Source organism: Anas acuta, chromosome 1 (assembly GCF_963932015.1).
Source record: "Anas acuta chromosome 1, bAnaAcu1.1, whole genome shotgun sequence".
In the NCBI taxonomy this organism is placed as follows: Eukaryota; Metazoa; Chordata; class Aves; order Anseriformes; family Anatidae; genus Anas; species Anas acuta.
Window position 1 is genome coordinate 158,201,880 of NC_088979.1, and position 21,977 is coordinate 158,223,856.

The 21,977-nt window shown below is 43.7% G+C and overlaps 1 protein-coding gene across 1 annotated transcript; it reads right to left on the bottom strand.

Annotated features, from left to right (window-relative positions):
- Positions 1-8,343: 8,343 nt before the first annotated feature.
- NDUFA12 (NADH:ubiquinone oxidoreductase subunit A12) lies at positions 8,344-21,684 on the bottom strand. Its single transcript, XM_068668498.1, has 4 exons — positions 21,526-21,684; positions 19,804-19,886; positions 18,727-18,814; positions 8,344-8,618 (listed from the first exon to the last, which is right to left on the bottom strand). The coding sequence occupies exons 1-4, from the start codon at positions 21,612-21,614 to the stop codon at positions 8,438-8,440; spliced, it is 441 nt and encodes a 146-aa protein (XP_068524599.1). The 5' UTR covers positions 21,615-21,684; the 3' UTR covers positions 8,344-8,437.
- Between the last annotated feature and the right edge of the window lie 293 nt (positions 21,685-21,977).

Sequence of the window (21,977 nt, forward strand, 5' to 3'; positions counted from 1 at the left end):
TTGTGGAGAAAGACAACAATAGGATCCAGTGGCTGGAAGCTGGACACAGGCAAATTAAATTAGAAATTCAGTCCAGTTTTATAACAGTGCGGGCAACTGGTCATTACAACACATCACCAAGGAGAGATGGTTCTGTAGAGCAAGACAGGATGCTCTGCAAGAAGGTATGCTTCAGTCAGACCTGGGACGTTTCATACAGCCCTGAGAAAATAAAGCAAGTGAATCATTTCCAGGGGCAGAGACTGAATGATCACTTTGTTTAAACAAACAAAACAAAAAAGGCACACAGCCACTGGCAGAGTCTGATGTGGGAAGCAAAGGGTGGCACGAAAGCCCTTGGCTGTGGATAGGGGGAGTTGGCTCTGAGGCAGCACACGGACCTCCAGCCTGTGCAGCGAGGCAGCACGGCAGAGGAGCTGCCTTGAGCAGGAGGGCAGGAGGACGACAGCATGCAGGAAACTGGAGGGAAGCTGGAAAGATGCAGAAAGCCACCTCAGAGCACTGGCACACTAGCTCATCTACTGCTCTGAGGGAAGCAAAACAGCTGTAGTTTTCCCCTGCTTTCCTCTCAGAAGTGACTACAAGCACAAATGTGTGTGCTGCCAGCCCTCCACGGCCTGCTACAGCCATCCTGCAGGCGCGGTGTGTCCTGCTGGGGGACAAGGTGCACCGAGAGGCTGCTCCTGGCGGCCCCCAGCCATGGCTGCAGTGCTCTCAGCCACTCCTCCAGCAATCCAGCACAGCGACTGAGAAGCTTTTCAGTGCTCTTCACGGTTTCACTGAAACATAAGCGCAAAACATTCATGTTCCCCCCAGGCTTCAGCTCTCTTGACCCACTGTGGCATGTTTTTTGGGGGGAAGTGGAGATGCAGGCAATGTTGGAGGTGAGACTGGGTCCCCTGTAGATGAAACGTATAGCTACCAAAAGACAATTACAGGCTCAAGCAGCTCAGGGGATAAGCACACACATTCCCTGTGTACATAAAGGCATGCATGTTTATTGATCTCTGTTTAGGAGGTCGGTCTCTTCCAGGAGAGTTTGTAATTGTAAATGTTTTTGTAATTGAGGCACAGGGGAAGGGCAGAAAGGGAACAGCAGAAAGGAGGGCAGGGTGGTGGCACAAATTCACTCACAGCTCCCTGTTAGTACTGGCAAGCTGCCTGAGGAACAATATTGCCTAGATGCTTGTGAAGCATCATCCTCCCTGAAAGACCTATAGGAATTATAATGTGCAACTGCTGATCTGCAGCAGCTCTTACATGTCTGGCTCTAGGCAGCATATGGTGGGTGATAAAAGTTGTTTGTTTCCTGGATGTATTCCTGTATCAAGATGCTATTTTGTTAATTGCAGCGCAGGAAGTTAATTATACTGTATGATTACGTGTTGTGACATGAGGGCACGAGTAGCTGTGCATCATTTTGCTCAGTGTGGAGTTAGACAAGTGGGCAGAAGACCCGTCACAGCAATCAGGCCTGGGCTGGCACGCTGGCAGCTACGACTTGTGTCCTCCTATTGCTCAGTACCAACAGCAATTACAATCCCCTTAATAGGAGCTACAAAAACAGGTAAAATCCTGCTTGGCTTTTAGAAGAAACAAAAGCTTACTCAGTGTAATCTGACAACTGCTATAGTGCAAATTAATTACTGCGCACCGCTCTGCTTTTGTAGGTGCGCAGTTGCGCTCACAGCTTGGATTTGGAGAATCCGGTCTGTGCTTGGCCACGAGGGAGATGTGGCTGTTTCCATGTGCATTTTCTGGAACCAGTTTGTGTTGGGTGATAGGGGCACTGCCAGCAGTCACGGCCCCACGCCCGGCACCGGCCAAAGCGAGCTTGTGATGTGTGGGACAGCACGGAGCTGAAAAGGGCAGGAATTCATCCAGTGCCAAATTATGTCTTGCTGCTACCAATTAGCAGAAATGACTGAAGAACTAAATTAAGCATGGATTCTTTTTTCAGTGTTTGAAGTGGTTCTGACAGCGTGCGTTTGCCTCTGCTGCTGGTTTTCAAATGTAAACTGTAATGGCCAAACCGCGCTTTAAAACCCAAAGACCAACAGATGGTAAGATATTATTTTGAAGAAAAAATAATCAGAAAATATCCATCAGAAATCATTTGAAGTTCACCATTTGAAGTCCCTCAGAAATCATCTGAAGATCATAAAAGCCAAATTACCATTCCCTGATAGCATTTACAGCAACAGCACAGCAGGCCGGAGAGCCCCAGACTGAAACTGCTCATTTACAACGATGAAACCAGATCCTGCTGGAGGAGGATGCAAGCTAAACAACAAGAATTATAGGAAAGCCAAATAGTTCTCAATCTGATAGTTTGTTGTTAGTGTGTTGTGTTTTTTTTTTAAAATAGTATGAGCACCTTCAGGCTGAGCTCTTTCAGATAGCCTAAGATTGGGTCCTGTCCTGCAGCCAATGGCTTTTATCTCATCTCTGTGTCTGAACTGGTATCACCTCCCTATGAATCTCCCAGGTCAGGGCTTTAACTCTCATGGCTGAGACTGTCAGCTCAGAAAGCTTTCTCTAAGGCAGCAGAAATAAAGCCACATATTTCCCTTACTCTTCCTCTTCTAAATGTGTAAAAGCTCTGAATTTTTCACACCCCAATGTAAGAAATCTAAATCTTGCTTCACTTTTTGTGATTTAATTTCTTGCTATCTCAATACACAAACATCACTTTATCCCTCGATGTATATGCTCCCTCTGGGCAATCTGTAGCAGGCTTATTTTAGTGGATGTGGGTTTTTCTCCCTTTTAATAGCTATTCACAGCAAATAGAGAATTTTTGAATGGAGCAAATTGTTTTCTGACTGCCTGGCCAGGCTCCAGCTGGAGAGGCTTCTGAAGCCACCACGGCTCCCAGATGCCGGGCAGAGCTCTTGGTGTCACCTCACGCTTGTGACATTGGAGATAGCACCACTCCCTTGTTGAATTTTCTATTTTCAGAATTGCTCTTCTGAATAGATTCATGTTGTTAATGGACTTTCTGGGCACAGACATCCAGAAATTAAGTTCTGATATATCCAGAAGGCCAGGAGGGCTGTTGGCATCCAGCACCTTATTCAGACCCACACTGATGAGGCTCACTTTGAGGTTTGGAGGTGACCTCCCCCAGCAGAGGCAGAGGGGGCTCTGTCTCAGGGTGGCTTTGTGCCAAGTGGCCAAAGCACCCCTCGGCTGGGGCCCAGAGAGACCTGGAGCTCAGGCTGGAGATGCTCAAGGTCAAGTCAAGAGGTGCCACAAAACAGAAACTTGCTGCTTGTGTCAACCACGGTTGTTTTGTGGACAAGTGACATGTACCTGAGGCTCATCCTCTACCACCCTTGCACTTTTCTTTCCACAGAAAAAAGCTAAGCAGCCCCATGAACTCCCAAATACCCGGGGTAAACAAATGCTCTTTTCTTTTTTAACACAGCTGCCTCAAATTAAAACACATTAGTGTTTTCTTGCTTTCTCTGGACACTGTTTTGCTGCAAGGCATGAGGGAAGCGCCACACAGACAGATATTGCTGAATTTGGTTTTGCCTCATTGAATTTTTATGGATGGTTACCCTCAAAAAACAAACTATTAATAGGCCTGTGTCTGAATGCTCAACCGCATGAGACTTCATCTGTTAAATACAGGCTGTGTTTTGATGGATTGCTGTTCCATCAACTACAAATCCTTTGGGCTATGAAGGAAATAGAACAGCCCCGCAACCACTTTATCTAAAACTAATATTTAAAATATGTATCATAGGTAAAAATGAAGCAGTCCATTAGAGGAACAGAAAATATATATTACCCTGCAGACAAAGAGAAACAAATAGGCACAATATTCTACCAACATAAATCAATGTAAAACAGAAGTCTCTTGATTTACAATTTGCTTAAGTGGTGCTGACGGTACTACAGATCATTTCAATAGATTCTGTATCCACTGTTGATATTACAGAGATTAGATTACACTAAGTACTTAATGCAGTTGTTTGTGGGTAATTTACATAAAGTAAAAGATAAGCACCTAAAATTTTAATTTGCTGCATATATTTCTTAATCAGAACAAATTCTAAAACATTTTGGATTTTAGAAACAGTGTGTGAAGTTGCCCCTTAATCATTGCTCCTGATCTAAATACCCACTTAAAAAATTAGCAAGCGCTTCACATAACCCTTATTTTCACTCATATGAACACAAAAGAAAATTTTCATTGCAGCATCAATGTCTTCTGCCTTACCAGGTTTGTAGTGCAGGATAAACTGATCTAAAACAAGATATATGAGGAGCAACTGAGGGAACTGGGGTGGTTTAGTCTGGAGAAAAGGAGGGTGAGGGGAGACCTCATCACTGTCTACAGGTACCTGAAAGGATGTGGCAGTGAGGGTGTTGGGCTTTTATCAAAGGTAGCAAGTGATAGGTTGCGAGGCAATGGCCTCAGGTTGCACCAAGGGAGGCTTAGAGATCAGGAGGAATTCTTCACGGAGATGGTGGTCAAGCAATGAAACGGGCTGCCCAGAGGATTGGGGGAGTCAACATCCCTGAAGGTATCGAAGAGATGTGTGGATTTAGGGTCGTGGGTTAGCAGTGGACTTTTAGTATTATGTGGATTGTTGGACTCAATGATCTTAAAGGTCTTTTCCAACCTAGATGACTCTATAAATTTAAGTGATTCATGTTTTCAATTACACATAAGAAGCTTTGATTTAAATATCAGTTTTTAGCTTGTTTTACATATGCTCATAATTTCATGAAGTTTAGCTTCGTTAGAAACTTTGTAATACATATTTACAACTAAATATCTTCTTTATACTAAATCTGGTAGTATTTTTTCATAGTAGAAATATATCTATGCACATTTATGTATACACACATTGCTTAGCACACCTGTAGCTGTGCTCTGTTTTTTTTTTTTAGTCTGTTGAAATTTAATAGGAGGAAAATCCTGAACCAAAACCTCTTAGTAAAACTCATATAGGAAAATATAAATGTAAGTCTTAGAGGGCTCTTTATATATATATATATATATATATATATATATATATATATATTTCATATATACATTTAAAAAAATACTGTCTTTTTTTCAAAACATGCTTTGGTATTTGTCACATGTGAACAAAGCCAAAAAGTGTTCCTGAGCATTTATAAAACCCATTATTTTGCCATGACATTAGGTGGGTTCAAGCAACTCAAAACCATAGGGGAAGGACATGGCCAGACCTGGCTCTGGTGCCAGCTGTGCGGCGTCAGGAAGGCCCCTGGGGACCCCAGCCCCTGCACAGGTTGAGCAGGGCCAAACAGCAGAGCCCTTCCCTTCCCCAAGCGCTCACTGAGGCACGTCTGGACACCTGAGCTGCCATTACCCTCCCTGCTATTGAAGACATTTTGCCAAACAGGGCTACTGCAGATTCATTAGCTGCTTCCAGCATCAAAGCCCATATCAAGTCCCAGGAGAGCACTGGGCAGTGTTGTTGGTACTCACCTACAGTACAGGACCTCTGTCTGCAAGGCAACCTCCACCTTCTCCAAACCTGCGCAGCCAGGGCGATTTTTGGTCCTTTAGATGAAAATCCAGAGGCTCAGTGAGCAGTGTGCTGCTGATGGATGCTGTTGATGGAGCAACTCTTTAATGGGAAGGCAGTGCTGGCCTGGCCTGTTGCACTGCCAGAGCTGTGGGTAACTCCACAGGCAGAGTCACTGCGGTGGAGGGGACAGGGCAGGTGTCCCGCATACAGCACCTGATGGCTTGGCCATGGCACATGGGAGGCTGGCCAAGACTGGGGACACACAAAGGTACTTGTAAAGACACAGCTTCAAAATAAAAGCAAGTTTCAGCACTGCTGCTCCTGGAGGAAATACTTGTCTTCTTAATGGGACATGGTTTGCGTGTCAGAAAGTTGCCTCTTTTAAAGACACATTTATTGTAAGGGGAATGTTCCTGTCATTGCCTCAGTTGCACTTGACTGAAGACACCATCTGCTGCAGCACTCAGCCAGCTTGGCATTTAAAACATCATTTAAACCAGAAAGCGATTGAGCATCCTCCATCTACTGAGACAGATGTCATCAGCAAAGGTGAACTTCCGCAAGTGAAGGAGGTTGCTGATAAAAGGGCTGAATCACAGGAGTGTTTACAGAGAGCCCTGTGAAAGACCGCTATTGTTCCTTCATATGTTCACTCTGCTTCCTGTACACATTTTCTGCAATCTCCCTTGAGGAAGCAATGTTACAGGCACTACCAGTGAAATTCTGCTTCTGAAGTCCTGCACGTATGGTCCCTGTGGGTTAACACAGGACCAGCAGGTTTCTGTGCTCTCCAGAAACGTGACTGATGGCGTTTTCCAGACTGAACGGCCAAATCCTAGGTTTGGTTCAGCTCCACGGGGCAGGAGGAAAAGCTGTCTTCTTGCTGTTCCTTTCTGTTGAAGCATTTCTGCACGCAAAGCCACATCTAACTATAAAAATTGCACTCCCTCAACATCTCAGTCCCAGATGACAGCAAAGACCTGTACCACCTCTGAGCCTGTCTCTTCAGAAGAGAAGTTGTAGAAAGCTACTACATTACTGTCTGTTCCCTAAATGCAGGAAAATATTCCCAACTGCACAACTGGTATGTGTTGAGGTTGCAATCGAAAAAAACAAAAAACACACACACAAGAAGAGGCATGAAATAGGTAAAAACTCATTAAAAGAGTAGAGGCTAAAACTATTGAGTTAATTGCTCTACCCAGGCACGTGCCTGTAGGACAAACAGAGATGAATGTTGGTAAAGAAGTTCTTAAACAACTCTGGGAGAAATTTGGTTCTTGAGGTCAACTAATTTCCCAAGGTGGAAATACCGAACGAGTCCTTCCTATACATGCTGCTCAGTATGGCGCGATCTGCTTTTCGGTTGCGCTCTGTGCTTTTAACATAAATTAAACGCTACCCTTTTCAATTACGTTAGGAGCTCCCAAAGTGCTATTTCCCACTGTCAGAAGTAGCAGTTTCAATAAAGACCAGTTAGGCAACAAAAATCAGCGTGCTGGGTGTCAGGGGGCCACAGGGGCTCCCCTGTGAGGCGAGGCCAGGGCCACGCCCTGTCACCACCACCACAGGGCAGGGCCAGGTGCTAAGATGGCGGCACCTCAGTGATAGCACAGGAAAGAAAGGGAAAACACATTACAGAGAGAGAGGAGAAACAGCGAGAAGCAGCAATATGAACAAGGTCAGAAAGCAGGCGAGGAGGTGCTCCAGACACTGGAGGAGATTCCTGTGTAGCCCGTGGAGAGTCCACACAGCACGGGGCAAAGCATGAGGAAAAGGTATCGTCAGATACAAACTTGCAAAACGACCATAACCAGGCATTCCCAGATGTTCCTCAGGGCAGGAAATGGTGGAGGAATGAAGAAGTGAGGCTGAGCCTATGAAGCAGGGGCAGGAGGGAAGACGGTGTTTTGATATATACATGTATTTTTTGCCACAGTCCCATATCTCTTTAAGTTGCAAATTACTTACTTTTTTGAGAATGGGTTCTGGTATACTTTGCTTCTCAATCTCCCACAGTATGTACTCCTAAGCCTCCACAGACCTCTAAGGTCCTGTCACAGCAGGACAAACATCCCATCCCACACCCTTCTAATGAAACCCAATGGCACAGAAGCAACCAATAAAATCTTTGTGACAGGGTCCAATCTTTGTACCTGCTTGAGTCAGCAAGATTGCTGGTTGGGCACCATACAGCAAGAAATTAAACACCCCTACAAGTCTACCTGACAGACAATTTCAACCAAGTTTTCTACTGACAACGCTCATGGGTCTAAAACCAGTACACTGAGTGGTCAGTGATGATGCACAGAAGCAGGGAACAGCTTTTGTGCCTGCTTATGGTTCTTTTCTTGGGGAACAGGATATCATTTGATTACTGTAGCCTTACATGTTTTATACTACCTATCACACCATATTAAAATACACCAACACATACCCATGTGCAAGAAATTTATGAATAAAAGCCATAATCCTTGATTGGCCTTAATCTAACTTGACTTGCAAATATTTAAACAGACTGCTTCCTAAAATAGTACAGGAATTATACATCATATGCCATGCAAAGAATGTAATAGGATAAGGCTAAGATCATGTATTTCAAATTTATATTTGTAGTCTTTTGAGTGGTGAGAACAAACTGCCACAGGAATGACTAGCATACTAAAAAAAAGTTTGAGAACCACTTGTAAAGAGCCACTGATAATATGACAAAAAGCCCAGTATCTTGTTGAAATTAAGACTTGCCATGTATTCTGTCCTCTACATCTTCCCGGTGTTTTGTCATTTGATTCCCCCCCCCACAAGCTCAATAAACTAAACCACAGCAGTTATAGGAGGTTTTTATTTTAAACAAAACCAATGAGATACAATTTACACTGAAAGCCAAAGTTGAGGCAAATTACTTCCTTTTTTTGCTGTTATTTGCTGGCTGTGTTGGGTGGGATCCACTCGTGTATCTTCTTGCGAGTAGTAGAGTAAGGTACATACTGCCCGGGAGTACCACTCAGATTGAATTTATGGTTCTCCCAGATAAATTTACGAGCAACTGGTGGATGAGTAGTTGGAGGGTCATCCGTCATCGAGTGAAGCCAACGATGCCTTTAGGAGGAAAAAGAAACATTGTTAAGACACATTAAGGAGCATTACATGATCTATAACAAGCCTTCCACCTGACTCCCAAGGGTCCTCTCCACTGAAAAAAAGCATTTATTTTGAAGGGAGCTGGACGGAGCTGATTTTATTCTAGTATAACTTTGAATGAGACTACAGGATAATGATGTAAAATAATTACAGAAATGTAGCTGACAAATAAAAAGTTCTGCTTCAAAGGAAGTGGAAGTACACCTGAATTTCAATTTCCTGTTCCCTTGTAGGCTTAGATCAAAAGGTCTCTGGGCAGGGAGCATTTTGTTGTTACCTTTGTATAGCCGTAACAAGCCAGCTAGTTCAAGGCAAGCACTACAGAGGGCAAAACCAAGTGGGTTTTTTTGGCAGAAGACTATTCTGTACAACAGTTTCTATACCCATCTCCAAAGCCTTCACGAGGCTGCCACTTGGGAAATACAGACTAATGATGCAAATTCACCTAAAACAATCATGCAAATGTTTACTGACTCCACAATGAATTGTGTAATACCAGTCAGTAATGGGGTAATTACCAAGTGATTACAGCCATTATCCTTTACCTATGAACTAAAGGTCAACCCGCCCCTGTGCAAATAACATTAATGATCAAGCAAAGTATTTTCGATAATAATTTACTGAAACAAAACAGCAAGAATTGATTTCACCTCATTTCTATTTCAGTGACCAAAGCAACTTTCAAACCTGAATCACTTTTATTATATGCCAATTAACTATGCACGCAGCATGAAGTACATATAATGACAGAAGCAAGTTTTTTGCAAGCCTATCTATATTTTTACTGAAGAGGACTTAAAAAGAAGCTTCTGCTAATCAGCTTTTGCCAAAGACTTCACCTAAAAATAAAAAACCCTCTAACTCCAGGTATCAGAAAGCCTAAAAATTATATCTTCAGCCTTTAGCAGCCATTCCTGCAAACTTCATTGATACATCAATACAAAACCACAATAAAAGTAGTATGAAATAGATGCATGTGCTTGACTGACAAGTATATTTTTAATCCAAAAGGCTCTACAGAAGGCTGAATAATTTTCAGTCAAGTAGCTTCTAAACATTTATTTAGAAAAAATCCCAACTTTGGATATAACTTTAGAACAAAATTTCATGTAAAAAATATGTCAGCCATATGTTCATTCTACAAGAAAGAAGAAAAATAAACAAAAACCTCAAATGAAAGCCACACATTGTAGGACTAACAACTGCCAGGAAACTGACTTGAATGCAAAACTGGATGGAACCATAAGATCCTTTGAAAATAAGAAAAAGCTTGTTCAGAGGTAAAGAACCTCTCATGAGAAAAAAAAAATAATCCACTGATGAGTTTGAAGATTATACACAATTTCAGATTGACATAAAGCAACATGGATAGGAGGAGGATCCCTCTCTTCCCCAACTCCCCTTTGTAAGTCTGCTATCACTTGAACTACCCTTCTCCCACTACTTCTATTAAAATAAAGATTGGGGGCAATGATTTCTGTCTGGAAGGAGGAGGCCCCATAGCACCTCCATCAGTCCTGCTGTGGCCCGAGGATATAGAATCAGGCCTTGCTTGATTTCCGATCTGGTATTACATGCCTCTGACGGTGCCCTGGCCACCTTACACAAAGCTCTGACCTTCTGTGTAAAGGCACCATACCAGATCAAAGCCATTAAAAGGATTCTGCATGCTAGCAGGCTTCCCACTAGGCAGGACATCACTTGTCCCATGAGGGCTTGCACCAAGGTCGGCAAAAGCACTGTAAAACAGCTGATTTGACAGAGGTGAGATCATAGACCCTATAAGCCAGCTCTCCAATGATAATACAAAGAAACAGACCTGTGGCACAGGATGTAGGGACAAGATCCAAGTATCCATACGCATCCTGCCAGCACTGACTATTGACTGCGTATCAAAATGCTTTGCATCACTCCACTCAGCTCTTCAAACTCGCTCACCGTAACATGCAGAGACAACTTAACCACGTACACCTTCACCTACTGACATTTCTGGTAATAGCAGATAGGAATCCTGCAAGCAAAATCCTATTTTTGCACCTGTCACCAAGCCTCACCATCCTCCCAAGCCTCCCACTCCCTTGAGAGCCATACAAATCACCAGGACAAAAAAGAAAATTGTTTCCTTGGCTAGAAATGCAGTTACAAAGGCCCTGAAAGACAGGCTGGGGCAGGTGGAGCACAAACACATATGAAAGCTTAGTTTAAATTGACTACATTTCAAGCTTACTTGATGCCCAGCACTTCTTTCATTTCAAGGGTATATACAGCATACATTCACTCCTTGAAATGGGAAAGTAATTATGTTAACACTGAGTTTATTTGCCCATTTAAACTGGATGACAACACAGGATAATATTATTCTGTAATTTAAACTTTGCATTTTTTTTTAAGACAAAATCGATGAGGTCTCTTAACATGCAGTATTTCGGAGTAGTCCAAGTATTACAACATTAGTTTTCAGGATTTTCTGACACTAAAACATCAACATCAAATTGAGCTCAAGTTTAAAAGGATCTGCAGAAGAAGCCCCCTTAAAATCCCGCTTTCTCACTGGGAAGTAGAAACAAAATTGCTTACCTGTGAGAAATGGCAGTACAGTCACAGGTACTGAAACACTTATCTCCAGAAGAGCTTTTGTTGTTACCCACTCCTCATTTAAGCAAAACAAGAACTGAAAACTTTATTTTGGGAAGACTTTCCCCTTGACAACTTCCCTCAAAAAGTCCTTTGAAGCCCTGATGTCTCATAGGCTCTCCTCCCAGATGCTCAAGAAAAGCTTTTCATGCACTCGACAGATCAGCATGAATAAAGAGATTTGACATCTTGCAGATGGCCAGATTTCTATACAAACTTTACCCATAAATCCACGCATGGAAAAATAGGATTCAAAAGCAACTAATGACTTAAAACCTACAAAAGAAGCAGATGACTTACAGCAAAGAAAATAAGAAAGATAAAACTCTGGAGAGGCTGGAGCAGCTTCCTGAGCCTCAGAGCAAAGTTAACTACCAAGCAGTCTGAGGAGAGTAAAGCCTCTCTCTGGTCTTTTACTTGGGTAAACAGATGAGACACCCATCAACATACCTTCAAATGCTCTCTGCAGAACCTTCTCCCAAGTCTTAGACAAATATTTAGAAGCAAGGAGATTTCAAACCGAAGCTACAAGGGACCGGAGCCAATTATATGATGTACAAGCTGTCAAACAAGCACTGATGCCATACAAACTGCGTAGCTACTACCATATGTGCATCTGCAAAGTTCGGGCACTGTCTACGTAAGTTCAGGAAGCCTGCCAGCTTGATAGCATCTCCTCCTTCTCCAGCAAGTTAACTCTGTTGCGTTAAGACAAAAGAGAAGCGAAGATGTGTGTTATGGTCAAATGGCAGAACTATTTTGGTGCTTTCCCAAGTACTTCAAGTGAGCAAGAAACCAGGGGTTTAACATCAAAAGATCCTCTTATGATGCTAGTCAAACTATTTTAAAGATGGTCCTCACTTATTCTTCCAGGTTTGTGTGTTGGAAGGTGTAGTGGGTTTACATGGCAAAGTTTTGGTAGCAGGGGGCTATAGGGGTGGTTTCTGTGAGAAAGATCTAGAAGCTGCCCCATGTTTGGGAAGGGCCCCACTGCTGACCAGAGCCGAGCCAATAAGCGATGTTGTTTTGCGCCTCTGTGAGAGCATATTTAAGACAGGGAAAAAACGCTGCGCCACACAGCAGCTGGGAGAGTGAGAGCAGTGAGGAACGGCCTTGCAGGCGCCAAGGTCAGTGAAGAAGGAGGGGGAGAGGTGCTCCAGGCGCTGGAGCAGAAGTCCCCTGCGGCCTGTGGTGAGGACCATGGTGAAGCAGGATGTCCCCCTGCAGCCCATGGAGTACCACGGTGGAGCAGGGTTCCACACTGCAGCCCGTGGAGGAGACCACGGTGGAGCAGGTGGCCCTGCACCGATGGAGGCTGCCGCCTGTGGAAGACCCCTGCCGGAGCAGATTCCGGGCCGGAGCTGTAGCCCGTGGAGAGGAGCCCACGCAGGAGCAGGTGACCTGGCAGGAGCTGCTGCCCGTGGGGGACCCAGGTTGGAGCAGTTTTCTCCTGAGGGACGGACCCCGTGGTACGGACCCATATCTGGAGCAGTTCTGGAAGAGCTGCTGCCTGTGGGAAGCCCACGCTGGATCAGTTCATCAAGGACTGCATCCCGTGGGTGGGACCCCACAGCACAGGGGACGAGAGTGACCGAGAAGGAGCGGCAGAGAAGAAGTGCTGTAGACTGACCATAACCCCCATTCCCCCGTTCCCCTGCGCTGCTCAGGAGGAGGAGGTGGAAGAGGGTGGATGGGGGGAAGGTGCTTTTGGTTTCTTTCCTTTGTTTCTCACTCCTCTAGCTTGTTAGTAATGAGCAATAAATCTTACTATCTGTCTTCTTATGCTGAGTCTGTTTTGCCCGTTACAATAATTATTGTGTGATTTTCTCGTCCTTATCTCAACCCTTGAGCCCTTTTCACCTATTTTCTCCCCATTCCTCTTTGAGGAGGGGGAGTGAGAGAGCGGCTGTGGTGGAGCTCGGCTGCCCACTCGAGCGGAACCACGACAGAAGGGAAGAAAAAAGAGGACAAGAAACATTTTTATTTGTATACATATGGGAGATATCCAATTTCTCAGGCAAGCTACCCTAAGATACCATTGTACAATGTGACTAACCCATTTACCTAAAAGCACTACACCAGCATTAAATCTAGTTAGAAAGACCACAAGTTTATTGTAAATCTACTGAAGGGATGAAAATCTTATTTCCTCTCTCCCTCTCCTTCCTTTCCTGATCAATCTTTTTGTTTTCCTTGCAGGCACTCTCGAACAGCAGCAGTTTTACAAGAGAGTAGCACATTCTTTTACATTTCTTGGTGTGCTAGCACTGAGACGCCACATTCCTCCCTCCTTCAGCTGTCAGATCAGCTAACAAAGAGGATGTAGATTGCTGAAATGAAGTTAAATTTGAAATTTCATTGTATGAAGGTAGCACTCCTATAGCTCCTTCCAAAGATGTCAGGTTTGCACTACGAGGAAACAAACACCAAAGTGCTGGACAAACACTGCACACACAACGAACGACGCTGGCAAAACAAAGCGCTCCCGAGAAAGGAGAAAACTACTCTGCAATTACAGTGCTGCTTTCTCACAGCACATCACGCATACTGAAAGAGCAAATCCAACACAATTCGAATTGCATTAACCAGGAAAATGGTTAAAAAAAGGCATGCAGCCAGTCATGAAAGGCTTTGAATATGATACAAAGGAATCAAACCTCCAGCATCCAGCAGGATATCAGGCCTCAGCTTGCATGGACCTTATGGACTCCTAAGAAGCAGCCTTATTTGACAGCACAGCCCTGCTGAAACTGGAAAACTGGCTTCTAAGCTGCCCCTCAGTGGGCTCAGTCTGAGCCTCTCAGAATTCCCCAAATGCAAACTTGTGCTCCTCCAAATTCCAGCCAGAGCTTCAGGATGAGCTGATTGCCGAACAGTTAATAGCTATCCACGACAGGAATAGGCAGACGTGCAGGGAACTTCTGCATGAGAAATGAACATAGCCTGAAAATCAGGACTGATATAGAGAATTTGGGGAAGAAGAAGAAGAAGAAGAAGAATGGTGCTCTCTTCTTTGATCCCAAGCAGATTAAAGACAGTGAGATGCTTAGTCCTCTCCCCTCACCTTGTTTCTGTGGAAATAACCAAAAATGTCTTATTTGTGAGAATTAAAGAATCAAGAAGTACAAGTCTGGAAGGGATTTAAACACTGCGCACAAGCTCTAGATCCAAGGAAGTATCAGCTGCATCCACACTGCTCCCAGCAGACACCTACTGAAGTTGTTACAAAACTGATGTGACACTGGTTTAGTAATCTTACCAAACCAAGTTACACCACTGAAGATGAGCAGAAGTTTTTAGCGGTAAGGATAGCAGTGTCCAATCTGGACCTCTTCTTCTGCAATTTAAACCTACTACTTCCTACTCTACCCATCTATCTTTGAAAGACAGCCTGTGCCTTTCCCCTCTGCAAAAGATTAATTGCTTAAGGGTTATATCCATGGTCATTTCTCTACTTCTTAAACAAACAATTCTTTTCAACTGTCCTTGGAGGTCTGATGGTCCTCACTGCTCTTCCCTAAGCTTCTTCCGCTGGTCCAGTTTGCTTGTTTGTGGCTTAGATTAATAAAATCTTAAATTAAAAAAAAAAAAAAAAGTATATTTTCAAACAAATAAACCCCTACCCTGCATCCTCCCCAGAAGAGGATGGCACCCAGAGCTGAGCACCACATCCTACGTAAAGTCTTCCAGGTACTAAGCAGAAAGGAAGAGCTGCTTTGCATGAGGGCAGGCAGCAATTCTTTCTGCTCCTCAGGAAGGCACACTTCTTTCTCAGCAGTATGGCAATGGGGATTTACTCAACCTGCCACCCCCCCCCAACACTCGATCATCCTGCAGCACTGCCAGCTGCTCTCCTGCGTGCCATAAAGTGAGTGGCTAGCGGTGCCAGGAGGGCAGGGTCTTGCCCTCTGTCCCCGCACCCAACCACACGATTTCACACCTTTGAAAAAAGTCACTTCTGATCACAGAGTGAGACAACACAACTTGCTACTCTGCCGAACTCACAAGGGCAGATAGTCTGCAGCCAGTAATCACATCCGTGAAAAAGCAGCACTGAGCTCTTTGACTCATTCACCTGTATTTTACAGCCCTACTATTTCACCTCTCTGTGCAGCCCTTGATTAAGGGAGAAAGAGAAAAGCTAACGCTGCTTTAAGCACACCTCCTTACTAACAGCTCTTCCCAGTGCATTTCACCCAGGCCTCAGCTCGCCTCTGATCCAAACCAGCTTCTGCAGGGGGGTGGATAGAATTAGCAGAGATGATAACCCTTGCCTTAGAAAAGAGCAAGCTGGATTATTATCACAAAGAACACATTCAAGATAGCCTTTTTTTCCCTCTCTTTTTTTTTTTACTACAAAAACTGTTTTGCCTGTGAAAATAGTTTTGTACCCTGACTACCGTTTACTGCCTGTTCAGAGATTCATAAAGGGTCACGTTAGGAAAGGTTCCTCTTGATCTTAACATTAGGATTTTCTTCTCTGAATACTTTCAAAAGCTTTTCTACAGAGGCAGAAGTACAAAATACTAAAACCTGAAAGTCATTTATCCTTACCAGCTTCTTGCTTTTTTTTTTTTTTGATTATTTTTGAGCCAATTGAAGAAAGCTTTGCTTTTAACAAGTGAATCCATATGCCAAGTTAAGACAGCAAGTGAATGCGAGCACATGCCAGTTGTGCAAAAAGAGCATCACCTGAAGGCTCCTGGAGACGATTTGCTAACCTTAATACTTTTAGGTTGGGAGACAAATGAATGAAGAACCAAAAGGGATACAGACCTTTCTAAACTAGCAATAAAATGGAAATGAGCTCAATACACAGGACAACAATTAGAGCAATTCTTAATGGCAATGCCTATGAAAGCACTAAATACAGAGCCTCTGTGCACTGGTACGAGCAGATACAACTTTATCACTGTACGTTCACAGGATCAGCATGTTAACAAATGGAGTTCCACCAAAATACACACTCTATACATCAGGAGATGAAACAAAGGTTTTGGCTTTCAAAGCTAACAGCATAAAAGACATCTTTATCCAGGGGAAAAAAAAAGCCCCATATGCTGCACAGCACTACAAGAAGTTTCATACTAATCGTTCCACAAGTATTGAAAGGATTTAAAAAAAAAAATCTAATTAACTTGTCTCGAACAAAGTAGATACAGTCATCTTGATTTTGATAAGAAAACCCAGAGTAAGAGAGGCTAAATAAGATAAATTAAATCAAAATAAACCGCACGGCAACTTTAGAACAGCTGCATTCCCAATTCCCTGTATAGAAATCATGTCAAAACAACTCTTGATTTCCTTCACACTGTGATTTCAATGCATCCATTGTCAAAAATCTTACACCAATTATTTCAGAATACTGAACACATACAGTAGTTCACAAAAATGGTGCTACACTACATTACATACGAGATGTTTCCTCTTGCTGCTTTTTTCCTTTTCTCCAATACCTGATGGAATGTAAATGCTGGCTTAATTAACCCCTATTTTATTTTTTCCAAGACAGCTGTTCTCACAGTTTTCCAATATACCAATGTTTTCTTTTTTCTTTCCTTCCCAACTCATCATGCATGAAACGCAAGGTTCATCTGGCTGTATCTCAGCAGTTGTTCGTATATTCCACAATCCCGAAGGCACATCGCTGACCACAAAATCACCCTTCAGGATGGCACGGTGTCTTCACCAACCAGAAACATGGCGAAAACCTACCTGTAGTATGACTTACACTGAATAAAAGAAAATGTTTTTCCTGCACATCTGCTGTGCTCTCTATTCTTCCCAATTAAAATAGTATGGCTATACGTAGGCCTACAGTAGGATTTTTATAAGAATGCTGCAAAATCATTATAAACAAGCTAGCATTACCACTAAAAGGCAAATCTGAAATCTCTAGGTTAGCCTTGGTCTTAAACCAGCATTTTGTTAGAAGTGCCATCTTTAGTCATGACAATTGCAAAATATTTTCTGAAAGTAACACTGGCATAAACAACGCGATAAAACCTGCTTCTACCTGCAGAGGGTATGACAGCAAACCCATGCAATGCTCCACCGCGATGAATGAACTAAAACCCAGAGTCAAAAAACAGTGTTTAGAAGCAGCATTCAGATCACAGCCCAACTGTTATGATCGTACTTGATATACATCTTCACTGACCCAAGGGTGACAAATGTTCAGTTTTCCATCTGTTGAAGGGAAGTGCTAACACTTGAAGAAACATTTTTAAAACTGACAGGACAGCTATTAGTATACTACAGAACAACTGAAACTGTTAATAGAAGTAATTTCACACAGTCCAATCTCCAATAAAAATGGGGGTTCAAAAAAAAAGTCAGTGGTTGTACAACACCAGAGCTCCGTGTACAGCAACTCCTACAACAAATTAAGTCTCAAATTAGACATCTGTGCCATGTTAAAAGTCTGTGATAGTATACTATCAGATGGAAAAAAAATTACAATTTAAAAGATGTTTATTACGAGTCAAAATACTTCAATTTTGAAGAACTTATCTAAAAAGTGTACGATTACAGCTCAATGATTTACATGCACCACAAAGCCAGGACTAGAATAAGAATAATAAATATCCATAAGAATTAATAAATATCCAAGGTTGCCATGGGATATGTGAATTTATCAGCAATTTTTTAAGAAGTACTGCAGGACCTGACAAAAATATCTAGGAATGCAGGACTGCTTACCCTAGAAACCTGACTGATACTCAGGAAGAAACGCTTTGTTGTGGCTTGTAAGGACACAAGTAGCAACACATAAACACAAGAAAGAACAAAAACTAACAGCACATCAAGATTAGGATAAACTTGGGAACAGGCATAGTCTTATAGCTTGAAGGATAAAAAGTAGGTCCTAAAAGCAGTTATTATGCAGTCAATATGGACCACCAGCATGGACTGGAATGAGTGTACTAGTGGTGAAGATTTTAGATTTTAATGTCATCTTAAAAAAAACAAACAAAAAAAACAATGCCATCAAACTCTCATTGGAGATGAAAGAGGAAGTGTTAACTGCCTTAGGCTGCAAGAACAGGCACCTCGCACCTGCACAGAGCACTCCTGGACACAGTAGCTAACAGCACCGTAGGTTTTAGATCAGCTTTCTCCTATTGCTCATTAACCAATAAACAGTTTAATCACAGAATATCTTCACCAATATTTGTTTTAAACAAGGAAGAACCTCTTCATCTATGGAAGCACCCTATTGAACAGTACCTTCCTTCCACAACATAAACCTCCAACAAAATCCCTTCTACATTAAAATTAACCAGTCTGCAGCCTTCTTGTCATACATAATGATAACAGCATCCACAAAAACTTATTACCAAAAAATGGTATTTTCTTATCTTCTGCTATGTAATACAAGAAAACGTACAGGCAATTACACAATTTGCCCACATTAAGTTAAAAGGCTTACCACTCAGGGGGCACCATGCTTCCATCAACTTCCCAAAACGTATTTTTGCCATTCATTTCAGTCGTATATATGACCCATCTGTGTCGACCTTAATTAAACAAATGCCACATTAGCTTAAGAAAATAAATTATTTTGCATTTTCATGAATTCTCTGCTTTATATGAAAACAAAGTATTTTGCCTAAAAAAATCTACCATTATGGGCACTCATTTCAAGATTAGCACAGGTATGACCATAAAGCAGATCAGGCTTTTGTTTTTCTGAGTTCTCTGTATTTCTACTGTCACAGCATTTCTACATTTTTACATTTTACAGAACTTAATGCTCACACAACAAAGGAAATATAGCTATTGTGTAAGTAAATGGAAATAAGAGCTTCTAAGATTTTCAGACAGATTTTTTTTTTGTCCCACTAGAAGCCTTTTCCAAAAGGATATTGCCATTAGTACCCTAAGATTAAACTAAGTTTCAGCCATACAAGCTTACTTTTATTGTTATTTTTAATCAACAAGTTTACCAGCAGCTCTGCTTTCCCCAGTGACTCCTGCAGCAGGCAGGGCTGTGCCTAACCAGTATCAATTGCTTACATGCCACCTTACTTGTTGCAGGTGCCAACTTTTGAAAAACTCTTCAGATATTATTTAAGAACCCCTTGCTTAAGGTAATAGGAAGTTCAAGGTAACCTGTGCTTCTTTGCCCTGAAGTGATCATCCAAGTAAGCCCAGCTGTAAGGTACTTTTAAAGGCAGTTCTCTTGCTTCCCCCACCTGGTAAGCTTCCAGCTTTTAGGTTTGGGATCAAATCCAGCTCTCAGTCACGTTATCATAAAGACATACCTGCATGTAAAGCCCCTGACTGGCTTAGATGTATCCCACAGTTATCAAGTCAGATTGAATATGTTTGCAAGGGAACTGAGGGAAGCAGCAGAGAAGCAGAGGATGTCAAGGCATTTCTATAAGCCACCCCTCTAAGACCTACACAAGTGCAATGAAGTTGGGCAGGCAGTAAGTCCTAATTCACTAGCCACCCATACAAAGTTGGGCGGCCAGTCAGGAGGTGTTCACATTACCACACATACCAAAGAAGTTTCTTTTGTCTTCATAGTATTTGTTTCCGTATTTGTCAACTCCTACCAGCGTACCAGTCTTCAAGTCATTGACCCTGTGAATTCCCAAAACAACAGTTTTAATTGACTTTGTCCTAGAATGAAATTCGTTTTTTTTTTTTTTTTTTTTTTTTTTTTTTTTTTCACCAAGAGGTCCCAGACAAGATTATCCTCTGAGACTGCTCTCCTCTGCCAAGGAAAAACTCAGTTACCTCTACATTATTCAAGCCCAAGCTCTTACCTTCATAAAAGAATGGACATTTTGCTGCTGCTCTCCCTTCCTTCTTCCCTTCTCTAACTTGGAAGAGTTGTTATGCCCTTGTTCCAACTTCATGCCCTCAATACCATTACCAAACACTAAGCAGTGTTTATGGCTTCCAGAGCAGGAGATGGCTTTCCCAGCCAATTGCACTGAGCCCTGAGCAAGGAGAATGTTTCCAGGCACACAAACCCTTAATAACTTGACTTCTACTGCATACAATTCGATCTACCTTCCTCAGTGGGATGCCTATAAATAAAAGTAAGGAAATTTGGCATAAAACCCTTGCAAAGAAAAATTCTTCTGACTTGGGTAAATCATTTTCCCAGTTACCAACTGCTACTTCTTAAACACAGTAATCGTTTCAAGAAAGACGTGTCTTGATCACTCCTCCAGTAAGCATCAACTCTATTCCCTGAGCTAGGATTGAGGATTAAATGACTTGAAATGAGATGGAGCAGCAGCAAAAACACTTGTAGCTGGTACAGCCATGAGGAACAGGTATGACCGCACCCAGCACACCTCTCTTTGATCTTCATTCTTCCAGAAGAAAAATGAAGAGCGCTGCCTCCAGCACTGCCTACCCCCTTTCTGCTTAGCGGACAGATCGCAGGCTGTGCTGGCACCTTTCATTCACAAATGCTCCCTGACAAGGCATTAAGATGTATTTAGGAGAGGCACTCAGGTGAAACCTAACACTCCAACTTGCAAATATTTCTCTTTCTTTTGCCACCAGAAGGAAATTCAATGGCATGACGGTCATACGAGGTCATGGCACCTGGAGACTAGTAAGACCGGCAGCACCGTGACTGTAAGGACAAGAAGAGCACCTGGGTGTCACCGAGCAGGAACCAGCTGGCAGCTAAGTGACATGTGGAGGAAAATAAAACCCACTCGCTGCTGCTAGGATTTATCAGGTGAGGCCCCTCCAGTGAGCAAAGCAAGCATGTATGAAAGCCGCTGTACCAAAACACTGCTGAAGCCTAACCAGAAATTGCAGAAAGTGTTATAACAGCTCCGAACAACCGGATTAAGCCACAAGAAACACCAGAGAAGGCGCTGTTACGGTGACTGGGGGAGGCCCATAAAGCTTGGCTTATCCTAGCGCGAGTCCTTGAGGTGCAGCAGGGAACTCGGCAGCCCCTCGGCCCTGCACTGCCGTGCCCGCTGCTGGCAAGGAAGCAGCAGCAGCAGCAGCAGCCTTCTGGCCGTGCGGTTACACCTCTCACACCTCTAAAACCTCTCACACCTCTCACACCCGCTCGGCTCCGTGCCCCGCTACAGAGCCGGCTCCGTCCCCCTGTCCCGTCCCCCCCCCCCCGCGGGCACAGCGCCCCGTGGCCCGTCCCTCCCGTCAAGGTGACCCCGCGGGGGCGGCGGGGCAGGAGCGGGGAGCCGGGAGCCGCCCCCGCCGGGCGCCGCGGCCCCGCCGTTACCTCAGCAGCTGCCAAATGGCGCCGCGGACGCCGCCGTGGCCGCTGAGGTGCTTCAGGGCCCGCTTCGCCACCTGCACGTACTCCGCCATCTTGGGGCGGTACCGGCCCCGAGCCCGCCCCGCGCCGCGTCCCGGCGGGGCGGGGAAGGGACGGGAAGGGCGGCTCGGGGAGGCTCGGGGCGGCGCGGTGAGGCGCCGGGTGTGGGTGGGACGGGGGTGACGGCTTCAGGGAGTGATGTGGGTAGAAGGGGCTCAAATATCGCCTGGTTCCAGCCCCCTGCCGCGGGCAGGGACACCTCCCAGCAGAGCGGGCTGGCTGTGTAACAAATAAGACCAGACTATGTAGATTTTGCAAATCTGCCCCACAACCTGCCTGTAACTCCTGAAGATTGTTTTAAATGAAGTCTCAACTCAATCTGAATTTAGTAATATTTATGAAAGGAATATTTGTAA

Coding starts and splice junctions, on each gene's coding strand:
- NDUFA12 (XM_068668498.1), bottom strand. CDS start 21,614: ATGGCGGAGTACGTGCAGGTGGCGAAGCGGGCCCTGAAGCACCTCAGC. Junction 19,887..21,525: donor GCCATTTGGCAGCTGCTGAG/GTAACGGCGGGG, acceptor GGGAATTCACAG/GGTCAATGACTTGAAGACTG. Junction 18,815..19,803: donor AGACAAAAGAAACTTCTTTG/GTATGTGTGGTA, acceptor TGTTTAATTAAG/GTCGACACAGATGGGTCATA.